General features: G+C 39.6%; 1 protein-coding gene across 11 annotated transcripts in view; it reads right to left on the reverse strand.

Moving 5' to 3' along the window:
• LOC132893007 (ERC protein 2) overlaps positions 1–21435 on the reverse strand; it is a 684550-nt gene that overhangs the window by 533579 nt on the left and 129536 nt on the right. For 6 of the 11 annotated variants that reach the window (XM_060931689.1, XM_060931684.1, XM_060931686.1 and 3 more), the window contains 3 exons: positions 7217–7288; positions 3319–3363; positions 615–770 (listed from right to left, as the gene is read on the reverse strand). The exons of 1 other annotated variant lie outside the window; for it this stretch is intronic. In XM_060931689.1, the coding sequence (XP_060787672.1) occupies positions 615–770; positions 3319–3363; positions 7217–7288 (273 nt within the window). The remainder of the gene's footprint in view (positions 1–614; positions 771–3318; positions 3364–7216; positions 7289–21435) is intronic. 4 more of the 11 variants (XM_060931692.1, XM_060931683.1, XM_060931688.1 and 1 more) reach the window with 3 other exon arrangements.

The raw sequence follows: 21435 nt of genomic DNA on the forward strand, positions 1-21435 counted from the left end.
TATTTAGGCATTTATTTACTGAATTATAAGATTCTATATCAGTTAATATATTAACCCATAGAGCTTACTGTCAATATTATCAAAGCACATACAAGTGTCCTTCATTCATTTTCAGTAAATATTTAAACCTGTAATGGTTGCGGTGGATCTAGAGCCTATCCTGAGAACAATAGGCATGACCCTGGATAGGACACCAGGGCGCCCCACATACATACAATCACACACTCAATCACACCTTTTAACTATTTTTAGGGGAAAATATATATCAGAATAATTCCAAGGTCCGAAACTGAAACCATTCACTTATCAGTATATTTAGAATCATTACCATTCTTTAGTACCCTGTTTATCACATCATCAAATCCATATATTTACACACACACACACACACACACATATACACACACACACACACACACACACACACACACACACACACACACATACATACATGCGTGTGTGTGTATTCATTTATTCCTTTGTACATCTCTGTTTGTACTAATCCATTCCTTGTTCAAGCCAATATCCACTAAACTGCACCTTTAGTGAGTTGCAGGGAAAATAAGGAAACTGTCTTGACTGATCTTTGTCTTGGGTGAGGGCTAAACTCTAACCTTGCTCTTCATGAATTTGGAGTGGTTCTTGTAAACGTCAATTTGCTTGAGCCTCTCATCTCTGTTGTCCATATTCAGGAGACCATTGGTCTTCAGCATCTGGATCTCATCTTCCAGTTCACGGATGTTCCGCTCCAGTGAGGAAATTTTGGTGTCCTACATGGGATATGTGTGAAATGCACATCAGCAACAACTGTAGGAAGTAAAGATTCAAATGTTCTGAGAAACCATTTGAAGGTCTTAAAAGGAGGAACAGTTTCGAGTGGCAGGTTTAGTGCTTGCAGAGGTCAGCCTAAACTAGACATGGAGCTATGGGAAAAAAAAATGGGATGACTGCTGAGGTTCATGAGAGACACTACTGCAAATCCAGAGTTGGAAATGGTAGGGGGGGGAAATCAAAAAACTTTTGTCCAGGCCATTTGACTTCATACTCTATCATCTGAATGTTTTTTTTTTACTCTTTGCATCTATAAGCATCTGCCATTAATAATATCTCAAAATCACTGTAGTTCCTGACATATCCATGACTTTAAGATTGGCACTCAATTGCAGAATGTACAGGAAAGGAAAATATAACAGAATAAATTTGTAGAGTGGAGAGTCCAAGCTTCAGTGAAAAATAGTTTAAAAAAAAGTCATAGCAAAACAGAAAGAGAGGCAAAAAGAGAGATACTCAGCAAAGTTTAACCACTGGCACACTAATTTGTTCTTCTGACCTGCTTGTTCCATGCAACAAAAAAAAAATCAGGAGCATTGAAACAGTACACCAACTATTCTCTTAGCAAAACACCAATGCACATACACTCACTGGCCACTTTATTCGAAACACCATACTAAATATCATTTACTCTCAGACCAGCCACAATTCTTTGTCTCAGAGATTTCACATGGTGTTGGAAACATTCCTTTAAGATTTTGGACCATGATAACATGATCACATTTTACTGCATGATTAATGCAGATTAAATCTCGTTTTACCATATCCCAAAGGTGAGCTATTAGATTCAGATTTGGTGACTGAGAAAGCCATTGAAGTACCCTGAACCCATTGTCATGTTCATGGAACCAGTCTGAGATGGCTTGTGCTATGTGACATGGTGCATTATTATTCTGGAAGTAGCCGCTATAAGATGGATAAATTACAGCCATAAATAGATGTTAGTGATTAATAACAATACCCAGATAAGTTTGGAATTTAAATGATGCTTGAAGGAGCCCAGTGCGTCCCAAGAAAGCATTTCCCACACACCACCAGCAGCAGCCTGAATTGTTGACACAAGGCAGGTTGGGTCCATGGATTCATGCTGTTGATGCCAAATTCTGACCCTACCATCTGCAGATTCATCAGACCAGGTGACGTTTTCCAAGTCTTCAAAGGCCCAGTTTGTGCAGTCAAGTCTGTGCCTACTGTAGCATGTTTCCCATCCTTGGTTGATAGGAATGGAACCCAATGTGGTCTTCTGCTTGAGGCCCTCCTGCCTCAAGGTTCATCATGTTGTGCATTCTGAGATGCTTCTCTGCTTATCATGGCTTTATAGAGAGATTGTTGGAGTTACTGTAGACTTCCTATAAGCTTGAAGCATTCTGGCCATTCTCTTTGATCTCTCCCATTAACAAGTACTGGCAGAACTTACTGTCACTGAATGTTTGGTGTTTTTCACACCCTTCTGTGTGAGATGGTTGTGCATGAAAATCCCATGAGATTAGCAATTTTCAAATACTCAAACCAGCCCTTCTGGTACTACCAGTCATGCCTCGGACAATTCACTGAGATCACATTTTGTCTAATGCTTTCAGTGAACATTAACATTGTTGGAGTTACTGTAGACTTCCTATAAGCTTGAAGCATTCTGACCATTCTCTCTGACCTCTCCCGTTAACAAGTACTGGCAGAACTTACTGTCACTGAATGTTTGGTGTTTTTCACACCCTTTTATGTGAGACGGTTGTGCATGTGTATTAACCAACATGTATGATGAATCTCAGAGCTATTCTTTCAGTATCCAAAAGGCAAAGGCATGTAAAAAATTAAAGTGCAGACAGACCTCAAGATTATATATGGCATGAAGAATAAAGCACACATTTTCATATTTACATTGCGTATTTTACATAATTCACTGATTGGATATTGGATATTTATACAAATGAGCAGCTGTACATATGTTCCTAGTAAAGTGACCAGTCAGTGTACTATGTACAGCCTCTTCTACCAAGTTAGTTCAACACTGAAGTGCAAAAATTGAAATGGAGAATAGAGAACAAGAAGTGAAAACATAAAGTGAAAATGTGAGCATTTGAAAAATGTTAATTCTTTTCCTAGTGAATTTTTCCTTTTGCATTTTTACTTTGAAAAGTGACTTATGAGCACTATGCAATGCAGCCCTTTCATATTCATACTCATAATTCAGCATTCATACTCATACTACTCCATTTCTGATAGCTGCTATTAACCAACATGTATGATGAATCTCAGAGCTATTCTTTCAGTATCCAAAAGGCAAAGGCATGTAAAAAATTAAAGTGCAGACAGACCTCGAGATTATATATGGCATGAAGAATAAAGCACACATATTTTCATATTTATATAAAGACACAAAGCAGTGATGTGATAACAGTGGCAGTCTGTAAATTAAAAAAGGATTTTAAAAGAGTTCTGGTATAGAATAGATCAAAGCATTTCATGATTAACATGTGTGTACTATACCTGCCAAATAACATCAGGGTCAAAACAGAAAGGATGCGATGTACTCTGGAACAAAATTACAAAATACATATATTTCAGCACACTTATAGACACACATAATATGCAAAAATGTATAAACAGAACAGAAGAACTGTTCACAAAAGAGACATGTTCCAAAACAAACAAAAATTCTGGCAGGTCAGTTTTAATATCAAGCCACAGTGCAGCAGGTGATGGACATCTATCGCTGTTTAACATGAACACAGCTCATACTGCTCACTGTCTGACACGAATTATAATAGTCAACATTTAAACTGTGTCTCAGATCTGCAGGTGACATTTATTTCAGTAGACATAAGTGTGTGGCAGCCTAGGAAAACCAGTCATATGTCTCTGTGTTGAATTCTGGAAGACAGACAAAAAAGGCAATACTTTGATACCTCAAATTTAGAAGAAGAAACCAAAACTATATTTCACCAAAAAGCTTGCTAGTTACCTGTGTTTCCTTACACAGTGAATGTCAGGCTTTGATCAGTTTTTCAAGCATAATCAATTCAGTGTGTAATCAGATACTGGCTGTCAAAATGTCAGCAATGCTCCACCACTCCTAAATGGAAATTTTAAATGCATTACATTTCTGCCGGCAGCATGGTAGTGTGGTGGTTAGCACTGTCGCCTCACAGCAAGAAGGTTCTAGGTTCAAGCCCAGCGGCCAGTGGGGGCCTTTCTGTGTGGAGTTTGTATGTTCTTCCCATGTCTGCTTGGGTTTCCTCCAGGTGCTCTGGTTTCCCCCATAGTCCAAAGACATACAGGTTAGGCTAATTGGTGGCTCTAAATTGACCGTAGATGTGAATGGTTGTGCGTCTCTATGTTGCCCCTTTTCCACCAAAGCAGTTCCAGGGCTGGTTCAGGGCCAGTGCTTAGTTTGGAACTGGGTTTTCTGTTTCCACTGACAAAGAACTGGCTCTGGGGCCAGAAAAAACGGTTCCAGGCTAGCACCAACTCTCTGCTGGGCCAGAGGAAAGAACCGCTTACGTCAGCGGGGGGGGGCGGAGTTGTTAAGACCGACAACAATAACAAGATCGCGAAAGATCGCCATTTTTAAGCAACGAGAAGCAGCAGCTGTACAAACGCAAAGTCATCCATTATTATTATTGTTGTTGTTGTTGTTGTTGCTGCTTCTTCCGCGTTGTTTTTGCTTCGATATTCGCGCCAAGGTTTATGCAAACGTAGCGACGTAACTGACGTATACAGCGACGTAATGACATATACAACGACATAACTGACGTATACAACGACGTAATGACGTGTCTTCTCTTAGCACCGCGAGCGATGGAAAAGCAAGCTGGTTCTCAGCTGGCTCGCAAGTTGAACGAGTTGTGAACCAGCACCAGCACTGGCTCCGAACCAGCCCTGGAACTGATTTGGTGGAAAAGGGGTATGTGTCAGCCCTGTGATGACCTGGCGACTTGTCCAGAGTGCACCCCGCCTCTCACCCATAGTCAGCTGGGATAGGCTCCAGCTTGTCCATGACCCTGAACAGGATAATCGGTTACGGATAATGGATGGATAAATTTCTGCCTTTAAAATTCTATAACTTCACTTGTGATTGAGATCTGTGCAAAAGGGAATACATTTCAGTTCAGGTATGTGATTTTCATAAAAGTCTCCAGTAGAAAAGAAAAAAATTACCAAGGGTTTTCCCAGGCCACCACATATATACCGACACATATGAAGGTCAAGGAAAATATACATCACCAACATACCTATAGAAAGGATCAATTTTCAGAATTATATAGTAATTTATGAATCTGTAATTCTTTAGTCACAGTTTTCTTTTGCATCAGTGTACTGATATATTCCACAAGCTTACCTTCAGTACATGATGGACACCTAGTCCATTTTCTACTCCCAGCAATTTGTATGTTCAGCAGGCTCAATTTCATACAGTTTGTTGGAAATCTCAGATTTCTCAAAAGTTGGCTTGTGCAAATTCTTACAAATATACAATTTTAACTCCACAGTGGAACAGACTAACATCACAAAATTAATATCTAATTGTAAGTAATAATAACACTCAGGCACTTAGTAAAATTGATCAGTTTTCCTACTAACACCCAGAAACATGCAATTTTCAGAAGCAACAATAATCTATTTTACAAAAACTCATCTATTATAGCACAAATACAACAAAATGAACATGCCTTGATAACTAATCCCTCAATTTAATTTCCCCAAGCACACAGGATATTTGCATATGTGTACTAATGAGTGACAATACTCAAAAGCTGAGGAATGCAGATTTTCATGGACATAAGACCTTTATAGATGCCTTTAGTGTTGAGAAATTTTAATAAAAGGTCAGGATTAGACGTTAAGCCACAATGTTCATTGGGTTTGCTCAAAAGGAAAAAAAATAAACATCCATCTGCCAAGAATACTTATTTCTAGTTAACTCATCTTATAAATGTCACTGCTACAGATGCACCCGTTCATGCCTACTGACACCATTTAAAGTAAATACATTTCATACCCATGGATATACAGAGCATTTGAGCATAGTTTCAAAAAACAAACACATAAAACCAAACATAACACAAGATCTACTGAAGCATCACCATAGAAACCAATCTCTTATGCAGCCCTGTGTGTCCACACTCGTTTATATTATTTTGCTGTTTACATGTGCTTAACAAGCACGGACAGAAGCTGTTTAAAAATGATATGATGTACCTGAGGTCCAGGTATATAACTAGATCAAGATACATTTGCCACAGATATGCGTGTGTGAAAGTATATGTGTGGGTGTGAGTGTGTGAAGTGGGTAACCTTTTTTCACAGCTCAGCACTGACTTCAAAGTCAGCACACAGAGTGAAAGCTTCCATATGTGACATTTGAAACAAATTGAATAAGTGTGCTCTCTTTAAGCAGAGGAACATGAGCTCTTCCTGCCATTGGCCTTCACTAGCAAGCAGTACCATATGGACAGACTTCAAACTGCTCTCTGTTCATTTACTAGTCTTTGGTGAATTGGGTAAGAAATAGTTTGGTTTTGCAGTTTTAACTGATATTTAAAGATATGATTTGAGACTTAATATTGAGACCTTGGTCAGTGAGAAATGTGTGTGGTTACTGCACAGCTTGAAGATGTTCAGATGTTCAGAAAGAAACTTTGATAAATTAGATTAGATTCAACTTTGTCATTGAACAAGTACAAGTACTTAAACAATGAAATTCAGTTAGTAAATTAGTCTAAAAGTGCAATGCATATTAAAGTTAGCAGGCCTATTGTAATATGAGTATGTAATTAGAGTATTGCTTTTGCTATTCATACCTACATTTATGTTCACTATATTAACAACTGAATAATGACTTTTGTCTTGAAGTATAATAAAGCCAGATTCCAGCACTTTGCAGTTTACCAGGTCAATGGTATGCATCTGTGTGAGCTGTTCATGGCAGTCTACAATTTTTATTGCCAGCACCTGGCAAACAACTGATGATCCACAAAACGCCTTGGGTGGAATCCTGAGCCATTTCTGATACCTCTTTAAATCCAAAACAAGAACTCCTCAGAACTAGCTTTAACTTGACGTTATCTTTTGTAATAAGCAAAACAGGGATGAGTTCTTTCATTTTTAGCCACATTATTAGAGCATGGAATAATTAATTTTTTTATACCAGTTCCAACTGAGCCACAACTGTTTCAAGATCAACAATAATAACTATTAATTCAAACATCTCAGAAAATATCCATTTTCTGATCTAATTTCATTCAACAGGTATGCTATAAGCTTCACAGGAAGAAACAAAATTTAACTTACCTATTTAATGTATGAACTGGCTTGAAGTCAGAATGTGTCTCATTTGAAATTTTGAATATTGTGCATTTGAGAAAGTTAATGCTAACGCTCTTACCTTCATGTCAATGACACTGGGTAAGGCTTTGGTCTTGGGTGGATCTGTCTGTTGGTTTCTCCTATGGAGCTCCTGAGGAGGAACACGATAGAAACAAGCTTGCCTGCTCATCATCTTTGAACACCAGCACCCTGTTTTTCTGTCCCAATTCCTGTTTCACCCAAACACTCTATCCCTGTTTAACTATTAACTAATATACTCTTCAGGCTCTATTCCACATCATCATCTTTTACTTTCCTATATACATTCTTAAATTCTCAAAGAATCACAAGAACCTTCCGGTCTCTCCCTCTTTCTCCCACAATGATGCTGCTAAGCACTTTGATCATTCAATGCACAGCCACAGGTAAATCTCTCTCTCTCTCTCTCTCTCTCTCTCTCTCTCTCTCTCTGCTACAATCTCTTGTCTCTTAACATCTTGCTTTCTCTTGTTCTGTCAGTGGTCACTGTGCAATAGCTCTCATAACACATGCTGCCGGCAAATGTGCAATCTGTCTGCCTACCTATATCAATAATTAACGTGAGTCATGCATGTGCGCGCGCGCACACACAATAAGCAGGTCCATTTGCAGTACACCTGATCTTTATAAAGTAAATTCATGCACCTGCTGCTAACATTGACAGCAATATGGTTGCCACCTATCTGGTTTTGACCCAGACGGTCCAGATTTCAGGCTGTGTGTCGGGTTTTAACTATTATTGGTCCCTTTTTTTCAATGTATTCTCAAAATCTCATCTCATCTCATTATCTCTAGCCGCTTTATCCTTCTACAGGGTCGCAGGCAAGCTGGAGCCTATCCCAGCTGACTTCGGGCGAAAGGCGGGGTACACCCTGGACAAGTCGCCAGGTCATCACAGGGCTGTATTCTCAAAATGTTTGGAAAAATTATGTTGGTCAGTTCATTTGTCACTCTCCACTTCCCCCTTCCCACTAGCAATTTTATATCAACTAACCATTGGCCAATCATAAAGTGAGAAGGAAGAAAAAGTCCAAACATGGTCAAGAAAGGAATATGCAAAAAGAAGTGAACAAAAAAACTTGTCAAGGAAGAAATGTGATTTAATTTTGGACTGTCTTGCTTTGATTACTTTAAGCTTATTTTGAAGAACATAGGGTGCTGATACAAAATGCAAAGTAATACAAAGTAAGTTGGGACAAACATTAAGGGTAAGTCGAATGGAATTTTGACCTTAAATATATAATGGGGGCATAGGGGTGTCCTGTCCACTTTTGGCATATTGAAAAGGTGGAAATCTTTGGACACAGATCAACAGGAACAAAAGCACTGGAATAAAATTAATCTGAATGTGGAACATTGTTTTCCCCCCACAGCTGCTAACATACATGTCTATTAGGTATAAAAAAATAAACAAGATGATTTTCCATCCATCCATTATCCATAATCGCTTATCCTGTGCAGGGTCATGGGCAAACTGGAGCCTATCCCAGCTGACTATGGGCAAGAGGCAGGTTACACCCTGAACAAGTCGCCAGATCATCACAGGGCTGACACACAGAGACAAACAACCATTCACGCTCACATTCACACCCATGGTCAATTTATGGGCCTTTTCCACTACCCTTTTTCAGCTTACTTCAGCCCAACACGGCTCGCGTTTCGACTACCTAAGAGCAGCACGACTGAGCTCACTTCAGCCTTACTTAGCACCCAAAACTCGCACGGTTTTGGAGTGGGGCTGAAGTGAGCCCAACCGAGCAGAGTGGGGCTAGGGGCGTGGGGAGACACTCCCCTGTGCACTGATTGGTGAGGAGGAGTGTCCTCACATGCCCACACATGCCCCGCGAGCACGCTGGGATCTGTAAACACCGTAAACCCGGAAGAAGAAGAATTACGACAAAGGCTTCTTTCTGTGCCTCACCTCATCTATACGCTCTTGCCAGTATCTGTTGGCGTTGTTGGTGACAACAAGCCACAGCACCAAGACCAGCAACACTAACGACTCCATGTCCTCCATGTTTATTGTTTACTATCCGGGTTGTGAGACTACCACTTAAAAGGTCACTGATGTCACTGTTTGTGCCGCCTAACGACATCACGTGATGTCCACCCACTTTCGCTAACTCCACCCAATGTGTCCACCCACTTCCAGCCAGCACGGTTCAGCGTGGTTGTAGTCAAAATGCAACTCCAACAGCCCCACTCAGCTCGACTCAGCCCAACTCAGCCGCATTGGTAGTGGAAAAGCACCATTAGAGCCACCAATTAGCCTAACCTGCATGTCTTTGGACTGTGGGGGAAACCGGAGCACCCGGAGGAAACCCACGCAAACATGGGGAGAACATGAAAACTCCACACAGAAAGGCCCCCATCAGCCACTGGGCTCAAACCCAGAACCTCCTTGCTGTGAGGCACCAGTGCTAACCACTACACCACCGTGCCGCTCACAATATGATTTTCATAATGTTTATTCATACTTTATGAATTAAAGGCAAATATAAACATTTACATAAACTTTTAACACATGTAATGCATTGTGTGTGTGTGTGTGTGTGTGTGTGTGTGTGTGTGTGTGTGTGTGTGATACATTTGTTCTGTTGCTTGTATACTTGTTGACAGCGAACACTTTGATGGACTTAAATCTACTCTAGTGTGCTGACATTTACATTAATTGTTTGGGAATATGTGGTTTATGATCAATGTCATCATATATCATTTTAGATTTGTTGATTCTGCAGTATGAAAAAGTATGTAAATTATACTAATTGCTTTAACTTATGCTGTGTGAGTAATTATGACTATGCCTACATATGTTAGTAATGTATTATTTACTTTTTTCTAATCACATCCTAGAACACATGTTATTTCACTTAAATCTGGACTGGAATGTTGGTATTAACATTGGTTGTTTTTACTTACAGTTTCTGGCTTGTTTCAGATTTGGTTTAAAAAGGTACACAATTTCTAAAAAAAAAAAGTTGTCTTTGAAGTATGCCTAATTATACTGCTAGAAGAATACTGGTTTGGTGCTTATGTACCAGCTCATTTCTACAATCCCAATTCCAAAAAAGATGGGATGCTGTGTAAACTGGAAATAAAAACAGAATGTGATAATTTGCAAATCATGGAAACCCTATATTTCATTGAAAATAGTACAAAGACAACATACCAAATGTTGAAACTGACAAATTTGATTGGTTTTTGAAAAATATATGCTCATTTTGAATTTGATGTCAGCAACACATTTCAAAAAAGTTGGGACAGGGGCACATATGCCACTGTGTTGCATCACCTTTACTTTTAACAACACTCTGTAAATGTTTGGGAACTGAGGAGACCAATTGCTGTAGTTTTGAAAGAGAAATGTTGTCCCGTTCTTGCCTGATAATACAATTCAGGTGCTTCATAATGCACCAAATGTTTCAAATGGGAGACAGATCTGGACTGCAGGCAGGCCAGTTTAGCACACGGACTCTTTTACTATGGAGCCTTGCAGTTTTAATATGTGCAGAAAGTGGTTTTGCATTGTCTTGCTAAAGAAAGAAGGCCTTCCCTGAAAAAGATTTTGTCTGGATGGCAGCATATTGCTCTGAAACATGTATATATCATTCATCCTTCTATAATTTTTATTACCAAATACCAAAATGAGCATATATTTTTTTAAAAAACCAATACAATTTCTCAGTTTCAACATTTGATATGTTGTCTTTGTACTATTTTCAATGAAATATAGGGTTTCCATGATTTGCAAATCTTCACATTCTGTTTTTATTTATGTTTTACATGGTGTCCCAACTTTTTTGGAACTGGGGTTGTAGTTTATTGTCCATCAGAGATATTGATTTGATTCTGAAGCATATGCTGAGAACAGCAGGTGTGAAGCAGGAATACCGTACACCATGAATGGTATTGTTCAAACTACCAATTATTTTATTCATTTTTTTTCAGGGCACATACACCGATCAGCCATAATATTATGACCACTGACAGTTGAAGTGAATACCATTGATTATCTCATTACAATGGTACCTGTCAAGGGGTAGGATATATTAGGCAGAAAGAGAACACTCAGTTCTTGAAGTTGATGTGTTAGAAGCAGGAAAAATGGGCAAGCGTAGGGATCTGAGCAACTTTGACAAGGGCCAAATTGTGATGGCTAGATGACTGGGTCTGAGCATCTCCAAAATGGCACATCTTGTGGGGTGTTCCCAGTATGCAGTGGTTAGTACCTACCAAAAGTGAACCAAGGAAGGACAACAGATGAACTGGCTGAAAAAGTTAATGCTGACACCTGTCTGTTTTAGCCAGGATTAACTTTTTCAGCAGTTTGTGCTACAGTAGCTATTCTGGGGAGTTGGACCAGACAGGTTAGCTTTCATTCCCCATGCAAATCAATGAGCCTTTGACACCCATGACTCTGTTGCCAGTTCACCAGTTGCCCTTCCTCGGACCACTTTTGGTAGGTACAAACCACTGCGTACCGGGAATACCCCACAAGATGTGCCATTTTGGAGATGCTCAGACCCAGTCATCTAGCCATCACAATTTGGCCCTTGTCAAAGTAGCTCAGATCCCTACGCTTGCCCATTTTTCCTGCTTCCAACACATCGACTTCAAGAACTGACTGTTCTCTTTCTGCCTAATATATCCACCCCTTGCCAAGTGCTATTGTAATGAGGTAATCAATGTTATTCACTTCATCTCTCAGTGGTCATAATGTTATGGCTGATCAGTATATGTCATCTTACAAGCTAATATAAGTAATACAACTAAGAAGACTTTCCTGTGGTAGAAAACTTAATTACAGTCATGAAGCACTGATACCTGAGACTTCTTCCATAAATTTTAAATAAATGTCTCCAAGCCTTACCATATCAACAATTATACTTTTTTTTTTGTTAAAGAATAATACTCTGGTTTTGTTTTTGTGTTTCTTATCTGGGTTATTATTAGCCTTACATTATTGAGGAACCATATAAGTTCCTGTATGACTGTGGTATAAATTGGTTTATTTATTAACATGTCATGTGAACAGTGCTGAATTTTCAATCATATATCAGTGATTCTCAGCTCTGCTCCTGGAGCCCCAGAGTCCTGTACATGTTAAGGTTTTTTTTTTTTTTGCTGCCTGAAAACAACCATCCTAATCATAGAGAGCTTAATGACTGGGGCTTGTGGGCTCAGTCATGTGTTTGTAACAGGATAAAAACAGCAGGGCTTCCAGAACTGATCTTGAGAATCACTGCTGTACAGTATGCATCATCTATAGTTCATCACTAGGAGGAGATAGCCATCATAATAGCAAAGATTGAATACATTCACTGCTTTTAGACTTCAGAGTTATTATGAAACATCACCTTCCTCTGGATAGCTCAACCACTGAATTACACATTTCAGTAAGTGAATTTTGTTTGGTGTAGGTATAACTACTTTCACCAAAAAAGGGGTGGGAGGTGGGGGTATTTCAGAGGACAACATATTTGCTTCTCTTTCTCTGGCTCCATTTACACAGTGTACCACTCTAGGCAATGACCTTTCACCTCCCTAAGGTTGACTGACAGGCAGGATCTAAAGTTGCCCTATAGATAACTGTGCTTGTCAGCAACTCAAAGAAGGCTTTGAAATGCCTTCCACTTAACTCACACACTCTGCAGAACACACACAGACAAATTGAAATACACATATTTTGCAGACAGTCCATCAAAAATTGGAAGAGCAAAAAGAAACTCAATTAATGCATTTCTTTCTCTTTTTTTTGTAATAATCATTTGTCGTCTTGTGTAATATTTTGCCAGTCCAACACACACTTTGAATATGTAGTGACAGATAACTGTGTTATTATCAGTGGTGTATACTTAATAAGAATAATCCAAAGAAGGTACAGGGGGAAAAGCCATTAGCCCATGCCAATATTCTTAACAAAACTAATTTAGCTTGTAAGTAAAAACTGTATAGATATAATCTGGGTCCTGACCAATTTTGAAATAAGGTACATTTGTTCTCTTTTGTTATAGGGATAAATTTACAAACTGAGATAATTTCAACATCACTGTGTCTTTCACTGTTATCTTTGTGTTTTCTTACCTTAGATAAACTCCTTATGAAAAGAAAAAATAGAGATTACAAAGCAGACTGTTCTCTGTAAAGGATTTCTAGAACACTGTCTATCTCACTGGCTGTCCTCAGGCCATCCCTTTAATTGAGAATTACAAGGGTTTACCATGCGTCACCATTTAAGAAGCTGATATACCGATCAAAACCTTGTTAACCTGAAGGTCAAAGTTCAGCCTCAGGGGGTTCTATTGTTCCTAAAGATTTTGGCCCACCTACCCAATGATGGAAAGATCTGGTACAGACTTCATTGTTTAGGATTCCTTCTAACTTGCTTTTTTTTCTGGTTTAAGAAACTGGTAGAGATTGAACAGCATAGCTTGATGTATCTACCATCTTAGCACAGGAGTAGGGAGAGAGGATTAAGTCCTGTCAGAAAGGCTTTGACCTATCCAGATCAAACGGATTATCCTTGTCACAGGGGTCTTCAAAGGAGCTGCACCAAAAACATGTAGAGAGGACTTCAGGAAGGGGAAAAGCTGCGTTTTTAGACATGAGTAATCCACTTTTTTGCCTATCTGTGTGTGTGTGTGTGTGTGTGTGTGTGTGTGTGTGTGTGTGTGTGTGTGTGTGAGCAAATGTGTTTGTTTATAGTATTCTAGGTCTAGTATTTTATAGCTCTGTTCTGACTAGCATTCCCAGTAACATGAAGAATCTTGAAATGAAAACTGCATTAAAAATATATATTTAAGCAATTGTCTACTACTAAAGAAAAAGGCCAATACCAAAAATGTCTTTCACTACTATAAACAGTTATCTCTTGTCCTAAATTTTCAGTGCCAGGAAGAATATATTTTCTTGTTGTTGTTCAAAATATGCAAATATTGCTGTATATAATGGTGGCACGGTGGTGTTGTGGTTAGCACTGTCGCCTCACAGCAAGAAGGTTCTGGGTTCGAGCCCAGTGGTAGACGGGGGCCTTTCTGTGTGGAGTTTGCATGTTCTCCCCATGTCTACGTGGGTTTCCTCTGGGTGCTCTGGTTTCCTCCACAGTCCAAAGACATGCAGGTAAGGCTAATTGGTGGCACTAAATTGACCGTAGGTGTGAATGTAAGTGTGAATGGTTGTTTGTAAGCGATGATGGATGCTGTATGTAATGAGGATTTTTTTAGAGCATTTGAGTGTGCATAAATTGGTTGGAACGAACTAAAATACAACCCCGATTCCAAAAAAGTTGGGACAAAGTACAAATTGTAAATAAAAACGGAATGCAATGATGTGGAAGTTTCAAAATTCCATATTTTATTCAGAATAGAACATAGATGACATATCAAATGTTTAAACTGAGAAAATGTATCATTTAAAGAGAAAAATTAGGTGATTTTAAATTTCGTGACAACAACACATCTCAAAAAAGTTGGGACAAGGCCATGTTTACCACTGTGAGACATCCCCTTTTCTCTTTACAACAGTCTGTAAACGTCTGGGGACTGAGGAGACAAGTTGCTCAAGTTTAGGGATAGGAATGTTAACCCATTCTTGTCTAATGTAGGATTCTAGTTGCTCAACCATCTTAGTTCTTTTTTGTCGTATCTTCCGTTTTATGATGCGCCAAATGTTTTCTATGTGTGAAAGATCTGGACTGCAGGCTGGCCAGTTCAGTACCCGGACCCTTCTTCTACGTAGCCATGATGCTGTAATTGATGCAGTATGTTGTTTGGCATTGTCATGTTGGAAAATGCAAGGTCTTCCCTGAAAGAGACGTCATCTGGATGGGAGCATATGTTGCTCTAGAACCTGGATATACCTTTCAGCATTGATGGTGTCTTTCCAGATGTATAAGCTGCCCATGCCACATGCACTAATGCAAACCCATACCATCAGAGATGCAGGCTTCTGAACCGAGCGCTGATAACAACTTGGCTCATCCTTCTCCTCTTTAGTCCGAATGACACGGCGTCCCTGATAAAGAACTTCAAATTTTGATTCGTCTGACCACAGAACAGTTTTCCACTTTGCCACAGTCCATTTTAAATGAGGCTTGGCCCAGAGAAGACGTCTGCGCTTCTGGATCGTGTTTAGATACGGCTTCTTCTTTGAACTATAGAGTTTTAGCTGGCAACGGCGGATGGCACGGTGAATTGTGTTCACAGATAATGTTCCCTGGAAATATTCCTGAGCCCATTTTGTGATTTCCAGTACAGAAGCATGCCTGTATGTGATGCAGTGCCATCTAAGGGCCCGAAGATCACGGGCACCCCGCATGGTTTTCCGGCCTTGACCCTTACGCACAGAGATTCTTCCAGATTCTCTGAATCTTTTGATGATATTATGCACTGTAGATGATGATATGTTCAAACTCTTTGCAATTTTACACTGTTGAACTTCTTTCTGATATTGCTCCACTATTTGTCGGCGCAGAATTAGGGAGATTGATGATCCTCTTCCCATCTTTACTTCTGAGATCCGCTGCCACTCCAAGATGCTCTTTTTATACCCAGTCATGTTAATGACCTATTGCCAATTGACCTAATGAGTTGCAATTTGGTCCTCCAGCTGTTCCTTTTTTTGTACCTTTAACTTTTCCAGCCTCTTATTGCCCCTGTCCCAACTTTTTTGAGATGTGTTGCTGTCATGAAATTTCAAATGAGCCAATATTTGGCATGAAATTTCAAAATGTCTTACTTTCGACATTTGATATGTTGTCTGTGTTCTATTATGAATACAATATCAGTTTTTGAGATTTGTAAATTATTGCATTCCATTTTTATTTACAATTTGTACTTTGTTCCAACTTTTTTGGAATCGGGGTTGTACAATATTGTCTACATCATGCAGAAAGGAAGTGACCAAAGAACCAGAAAGGAAACCACATCCCCAAAGGAAAGTTTAGGTACAATCGGTGACCAGCTAAAGCTAGGAACGTGGGGAAAAAAAACACTCGATACACTTTTTCACCCCATTCTATACAACCATTAGGCCAGGATACATAGCCTCAGGAGCATGTGTGTGTATGTCTTAAGCATTTACTATGTAGTTGAACATTTACAGCCAAAATTCTTCATTAGTGGACAGCTTGAAACAAAAAGTATAAAGATGCTCCATCCTTCATTTCCTCTCGCTCTTTTAAGAGATCTGTGTAAAGAGGTGACAGATTAAACAAAACATTAAACCCATTACTACCGACACAGTAAATCTCACAGTTCATCTCTCATCAAAGATATCCCTGTTGGCTCCTGACCTATACACTTACATGAAAGTGAAATTCATGCACTGGGAGAAGACTGGGGAATTTTTTTATTTTTATTTTATTTTATTTATTTGCTGTCATAAAGCAGCAGGCATTGAATGCAGGTACAAAGCAAATGTGCTGATCTAGCAGAGAATTTACAAAATACTACTTACTTACTTACACACACACACACACACACACACACACACACTGCGTGAGCTCAACTAGTACGTATCTCTCACATACACTGCCTCTTAGTTTGTGTAACAGATTACTCTTACTTGTATTTGAGTATTAAGAATGAAGTGGCACATATTCCATCTCTCATTGGAGACATGAATTGAGTAAAATACCTCAGTGTAGAGGAAGGAACTGGAGAAGAAAAAGAGAACTGTGAACAGATCGGATTTGATAAAAGAACGAGAGACACACTAATGAACAGCTTGGCTGACATGTCAATGTTCCCACATCCCCTTCATTTGAGCATGTTGAAGCGGGACTGAAATTTCACTCAGACTGAAAACCACACTTCTCCCAAGAACATCAAGGTTAGGCCTGAAAAACAAGGCTCAGGCAAGCTCTAGAGAGAGTTTTATTTAATGGGACATTTACGTCTGCACTGTGTTTCGGATTTGCTGCCAGGACTGTGAGACTTTCCAAACCAAAATATTAAAACCCCAGATAAAAACAAGAAACAAGAAAAAAGGGCCTTCATGGGGGGGAAAGAGGTATTCTACGTCCTGAGGTTGAATTGAGAGGTGAAGAAAAAACAGAGAAGTATGGAAGAAGTAAGGCGGCATGATGGTGCAATGGTTAGCATTGTCACTTCACAGCAAGAAGGTTCTGGGTTCAAACCTCATGGCTGATTGGGGCCTTTCTGTGTGGTGTTTGCATGTTTTTTATATGGGTTTCCTCCGGGTGCTCCGGTTTCCTCCCACATTCCAAAGACATGTTGATGAGGTCAAGTGGCTTCTCTAACTTGCCCATAGGTGTGAGTATGAATGGTTGTTTGTCTCTGTGTTAGCCCTGCAATAGATTGGCAACCTGCCCAGGGTGTACCCCACCTCTCACCCAAGGTCAGCTGGGATTGGCTCCAGCTTCCCTGTGACCCTGACAGATAAGTGGCATGGACAATGGATGGATGAAAGAAGCGTAAAAACACAACCAAAAAACAAAAAAATGAAAAGTCGTGCAGAGCACGATACTTGCCAAAATCACAAAGAAATGGAAGTTATGGCCGATTAGGTGTTTTTACAAGATTTGACCTTGGTGACCTTGACCTTTGACCTTGACCCACCAAAAACGAATGATTTCTTTGTGTGACCCTAATGAGTTGTCCTGTGCATTTTGGTGAAGATTGGTCAAGAAATGATGACGTTTGAACACCAACAAACAAACGGACAAATGGACAGATCAACATGCAAAAAATCTCTGATTTTCGCAAGTAACAAATATATCAAAACAAATTCAAAAAACACATCAAAATGAATTCAAAAGGGTAAGTCCTTGTTAAACATAACATACATATTGCTGATTGGACACGGTGTATGACTATCACACGTATAAAAGCATTCGTAGATTAATTTAGTTTCATATTTCCTCCTACTGTAAACATTATTCAACTCTCCATTTTCTGTGGTTCCTCAGACTGACACGCACTGTGTCAGCAACAAGCATGTGATATGCAATTAATGTTGATGTGGTTTGAGTTTGTCACTGAGTTTTCACATTTGTTGTGAAGTTTTAGGTTTTGCTGTTTGTGTACATGTGCCTTTTTATATTCATAATACACTACATTACATTGATTCTGTATTTCATATAGTCAGTGGTCGCTAACTCTCATAAGGAAACAGCAAAGAGCTGGAAAGGGTCATGGCTCATGTGTGTATGGTGACAACAAATTACTAAGTTTGGGCCTCACTAGGATTCAATCCATATCAGACCTGCTTCATGTGATGATGATACAATAATAATAATAATAATAATAATGCTAAAGTTCAAAGTTCCTTCCCATGCCAGGACCTGATCTTCCCAGGAAGTCTCCTGTCCCAGTACTAACCAGGCCCTTGAGGTGTATTGGGCGGCACCGAGCTCTGTTTTAGTAACCCTCGGCCTCTCGCCTATTACATAGCTGTGGTTACAGTGAGGGGCCAGTCCTCTGGTAACTGCGAGAGTTTGACCCCCTACTCACATCTGTATTGCAGTGTGCCTCGCCAGATGGCAGTAGGTACCGTTTTAATAATGGTCTTTGGTATGACTCGACCATGAGTAGAACTCACGGTCTCCCAGTCGAGAGGCAGACACTATTATTATAAATAATAATATTAGCTATATCATATTTTATAGTTGTTATATTACAAATTATTCTATCCACATTCACTGGATATGAGCAATCGTGCGCTCTGACTGGCTACTCTATTACTACTGTAGGCTATCAGCTCTTATACCATGAGTAGAGAAAAACAAAATGGCAGAGTGTGTTGCTGAACTAATCAAGGATGAAATAAAAACTCTACTTGAAAACAAAACCCCAAAAATACAAAACAAAAAACAATAAAATATGAAATGAAAGTATTTGATGGTAAGAATGTATCTTTTTTAATTTTTCAAGAATTATTATTATAGCATTTTTCACAAATTGCTACTGTCATTTCACTGGTTTGTTTACATTCTAAGTGGAAATGATTTTGTCGGATGTTTTGTATAAATTTTTTATTTATCAAATTTACTAAAAATAAAAATGCTCTGTTTCTCAAAATCCTACGGAAGAGCGATAGTGCCACTAAGAAATACATATATTTTTTAAATTTCTGAGAAAGAAACTCAGAAATTTCGAGAAAAAAGTCAGAAATTTCAAGAAAAAAGTCAAAATTTTCGAGAAAAAAAGTCAAAAATTTCGAGAAACAATCTCAAAACTTTTGAGAAAAAAAGTCAAAAATTTCGAGAAAAAAGTCAAAATTTTCGAGAAAAAAGTCAAAAGTTTTGAGAAAATAAACTCAAAATTTTCGAGAAAAAAAGTCACAAATTTCGGCTACCAGGAAGTACCAGGTCATTCAGAGCTGACGGAGACTTAGTCTGTGTGGCAGCGGGGGCATGGTCAAGCGCTGGTCTGTGACAGGAGGGCGGAGTCAGGGAAGGTAAGTGGCAAAATCACTACACCTGATGTCAATTAACCTGTGTTTGTGTGTGTCTTCCCAGTGACCGCGCCCTACTTAAAGAGAGAGAGCAGAGGAGCTCATCCCCGAACCAGACGCCGGTTGTGGGTGTGTGTGTCTATGTTAGTCACTGGATGTTTCACTGAAAAGTGTGGCAATAAAAGCCGTGGAGCACAGAGGACGGCAGGACAGAGATCAGGTTCGCAAACACGGCTTTTATTGCCACACTTTTCAGTGAAACATCCAGTGACTAACACAGACACACACACAACCGGCGTCTGGTTCGGGGATGAGCTCCTCTGCTCTCCCTCTTTAAGTAGGGCGCAGTCACTGGGAAGACACACACAAACACAGGTTAATTGACATCAGGTGTAGTGAGTCTGCCACTTACCTTCCCTGACTCCGCCCTCCTGTCACAGACCGGCACTTGACCACGCCCCCGCTGCCACAGTCTGCTACTACTGTGTTTAGTGCTGCTGAAATGGACGACTTAATCAAATGTTATTTCGGGATTGGGTTTTGCTTGTTATGTAGTGGTTCTGTGTTAGTCTCTAGCAAACAGAAAGCCGCTGCCTAGAGGTATTTGAATCTACGTGAATCACATCACCAACCAACTTCCTGTACCCCGGTTGTCACAACTCTGAATTCCATGGCTCTGGTCTCAGCCATTCATGTCTACCGGCCGCGAGTGAGTGTCACTTCCATATGGAAGCCCGCCTTCTACAGATTTCTGACTTTTTTTTCTCGAAAATTTTGACTTTTTTTCTCGAAAATTTCGACTTTAATCTCAAAAATTCTGAGTTTTTTTCTCAGAAGTTTCCAAATAAAATATAAAACCCTGGCCCTATTGCTCTGCCATAAAATCCAGTGAATGTGGATAAGATAAAACAATTATTCCATGAAATCAAGTCGTACATGAGATGATCAGCTCATGTACGGCTTGATTTTGTGGAATAACTGTTATAACTCAAAACTACAACAGCATGGATACTGTTCTTTTTTTTTATTTCATTCCCATATCAATACACATTTTCAAACAATCCACATTCGCAATAGATTTCACACAAGAGGCAGATGCTTATGTACTAATAAGCTATAGCTCTACTAATGAGTACTTTTTTTTTTTTACAGATAATCCTTCTGTATTTCAAATCACTCATCGTTCCTATGCAAGCAGCAGAAGCCCACTGGTAAAACATTCCCCAACAGTCCTCAAACCTAAACATTCTCCAGACACACTCGTGCTCTCTTTGTGTGCCTCTACCTTTCTCAGACCCTTTTGCACACGCTCAGACAAGCGTGTTGAAAAGTGTTTTTCTACAGTCCACCAAGATCCTGCAGCCGGCTAAAGTCACTCAGCTCCTGGATCCACTTGAACCACTTACTCTATATGTGTGGGTAAGTGTGTGAGTGGGTGTGAAACAAACATATCATGCCTGCCTTCACACTTTTGAGAAGAAGAAAGCAAACATGCATACCCAAGGGAAAGACCAGTGGATATGGGAATTGTTGACAGAAATCCCACTTTGCTACTGATCCAAAAGTACTTTCAGTGGTTTTCTGCATGGGAGTTGAAGTTAAGCCTTGCGTTGGGCCACTGTTTTCAGATCAGCACAGCCCTCATTCTGGAGCAGGTTACTCTGAGTTTTGCTGTGCAAATATACTTCATTCTTCAAACGTTGAATGGTGTATGACAAGATGTGCTGAAAGCAAGATATCAGCAGTCAAGGAGAGAGGAGCCATGAAGAATGGATTTCAAAAGCGGGTTGAGCTCAAAGCAGAACACTGCATCAAAAGTTCAAACTGGGTTTTCCAGTGCTA

This window comes from Neoarius graeffei, chromosome 10, assembly GCF_027579695.1.
Source record: "Neoarius graeffei isolate fNeoGra1 chromosome 10, fNeoGra1.pri, whole genome shotgun sequence".
NCBI lineage: Eukaryota > Metazoa > Chordata > Actinopteri > Siluriformes > Ariidae > Neoarius > Neoarius graeffei.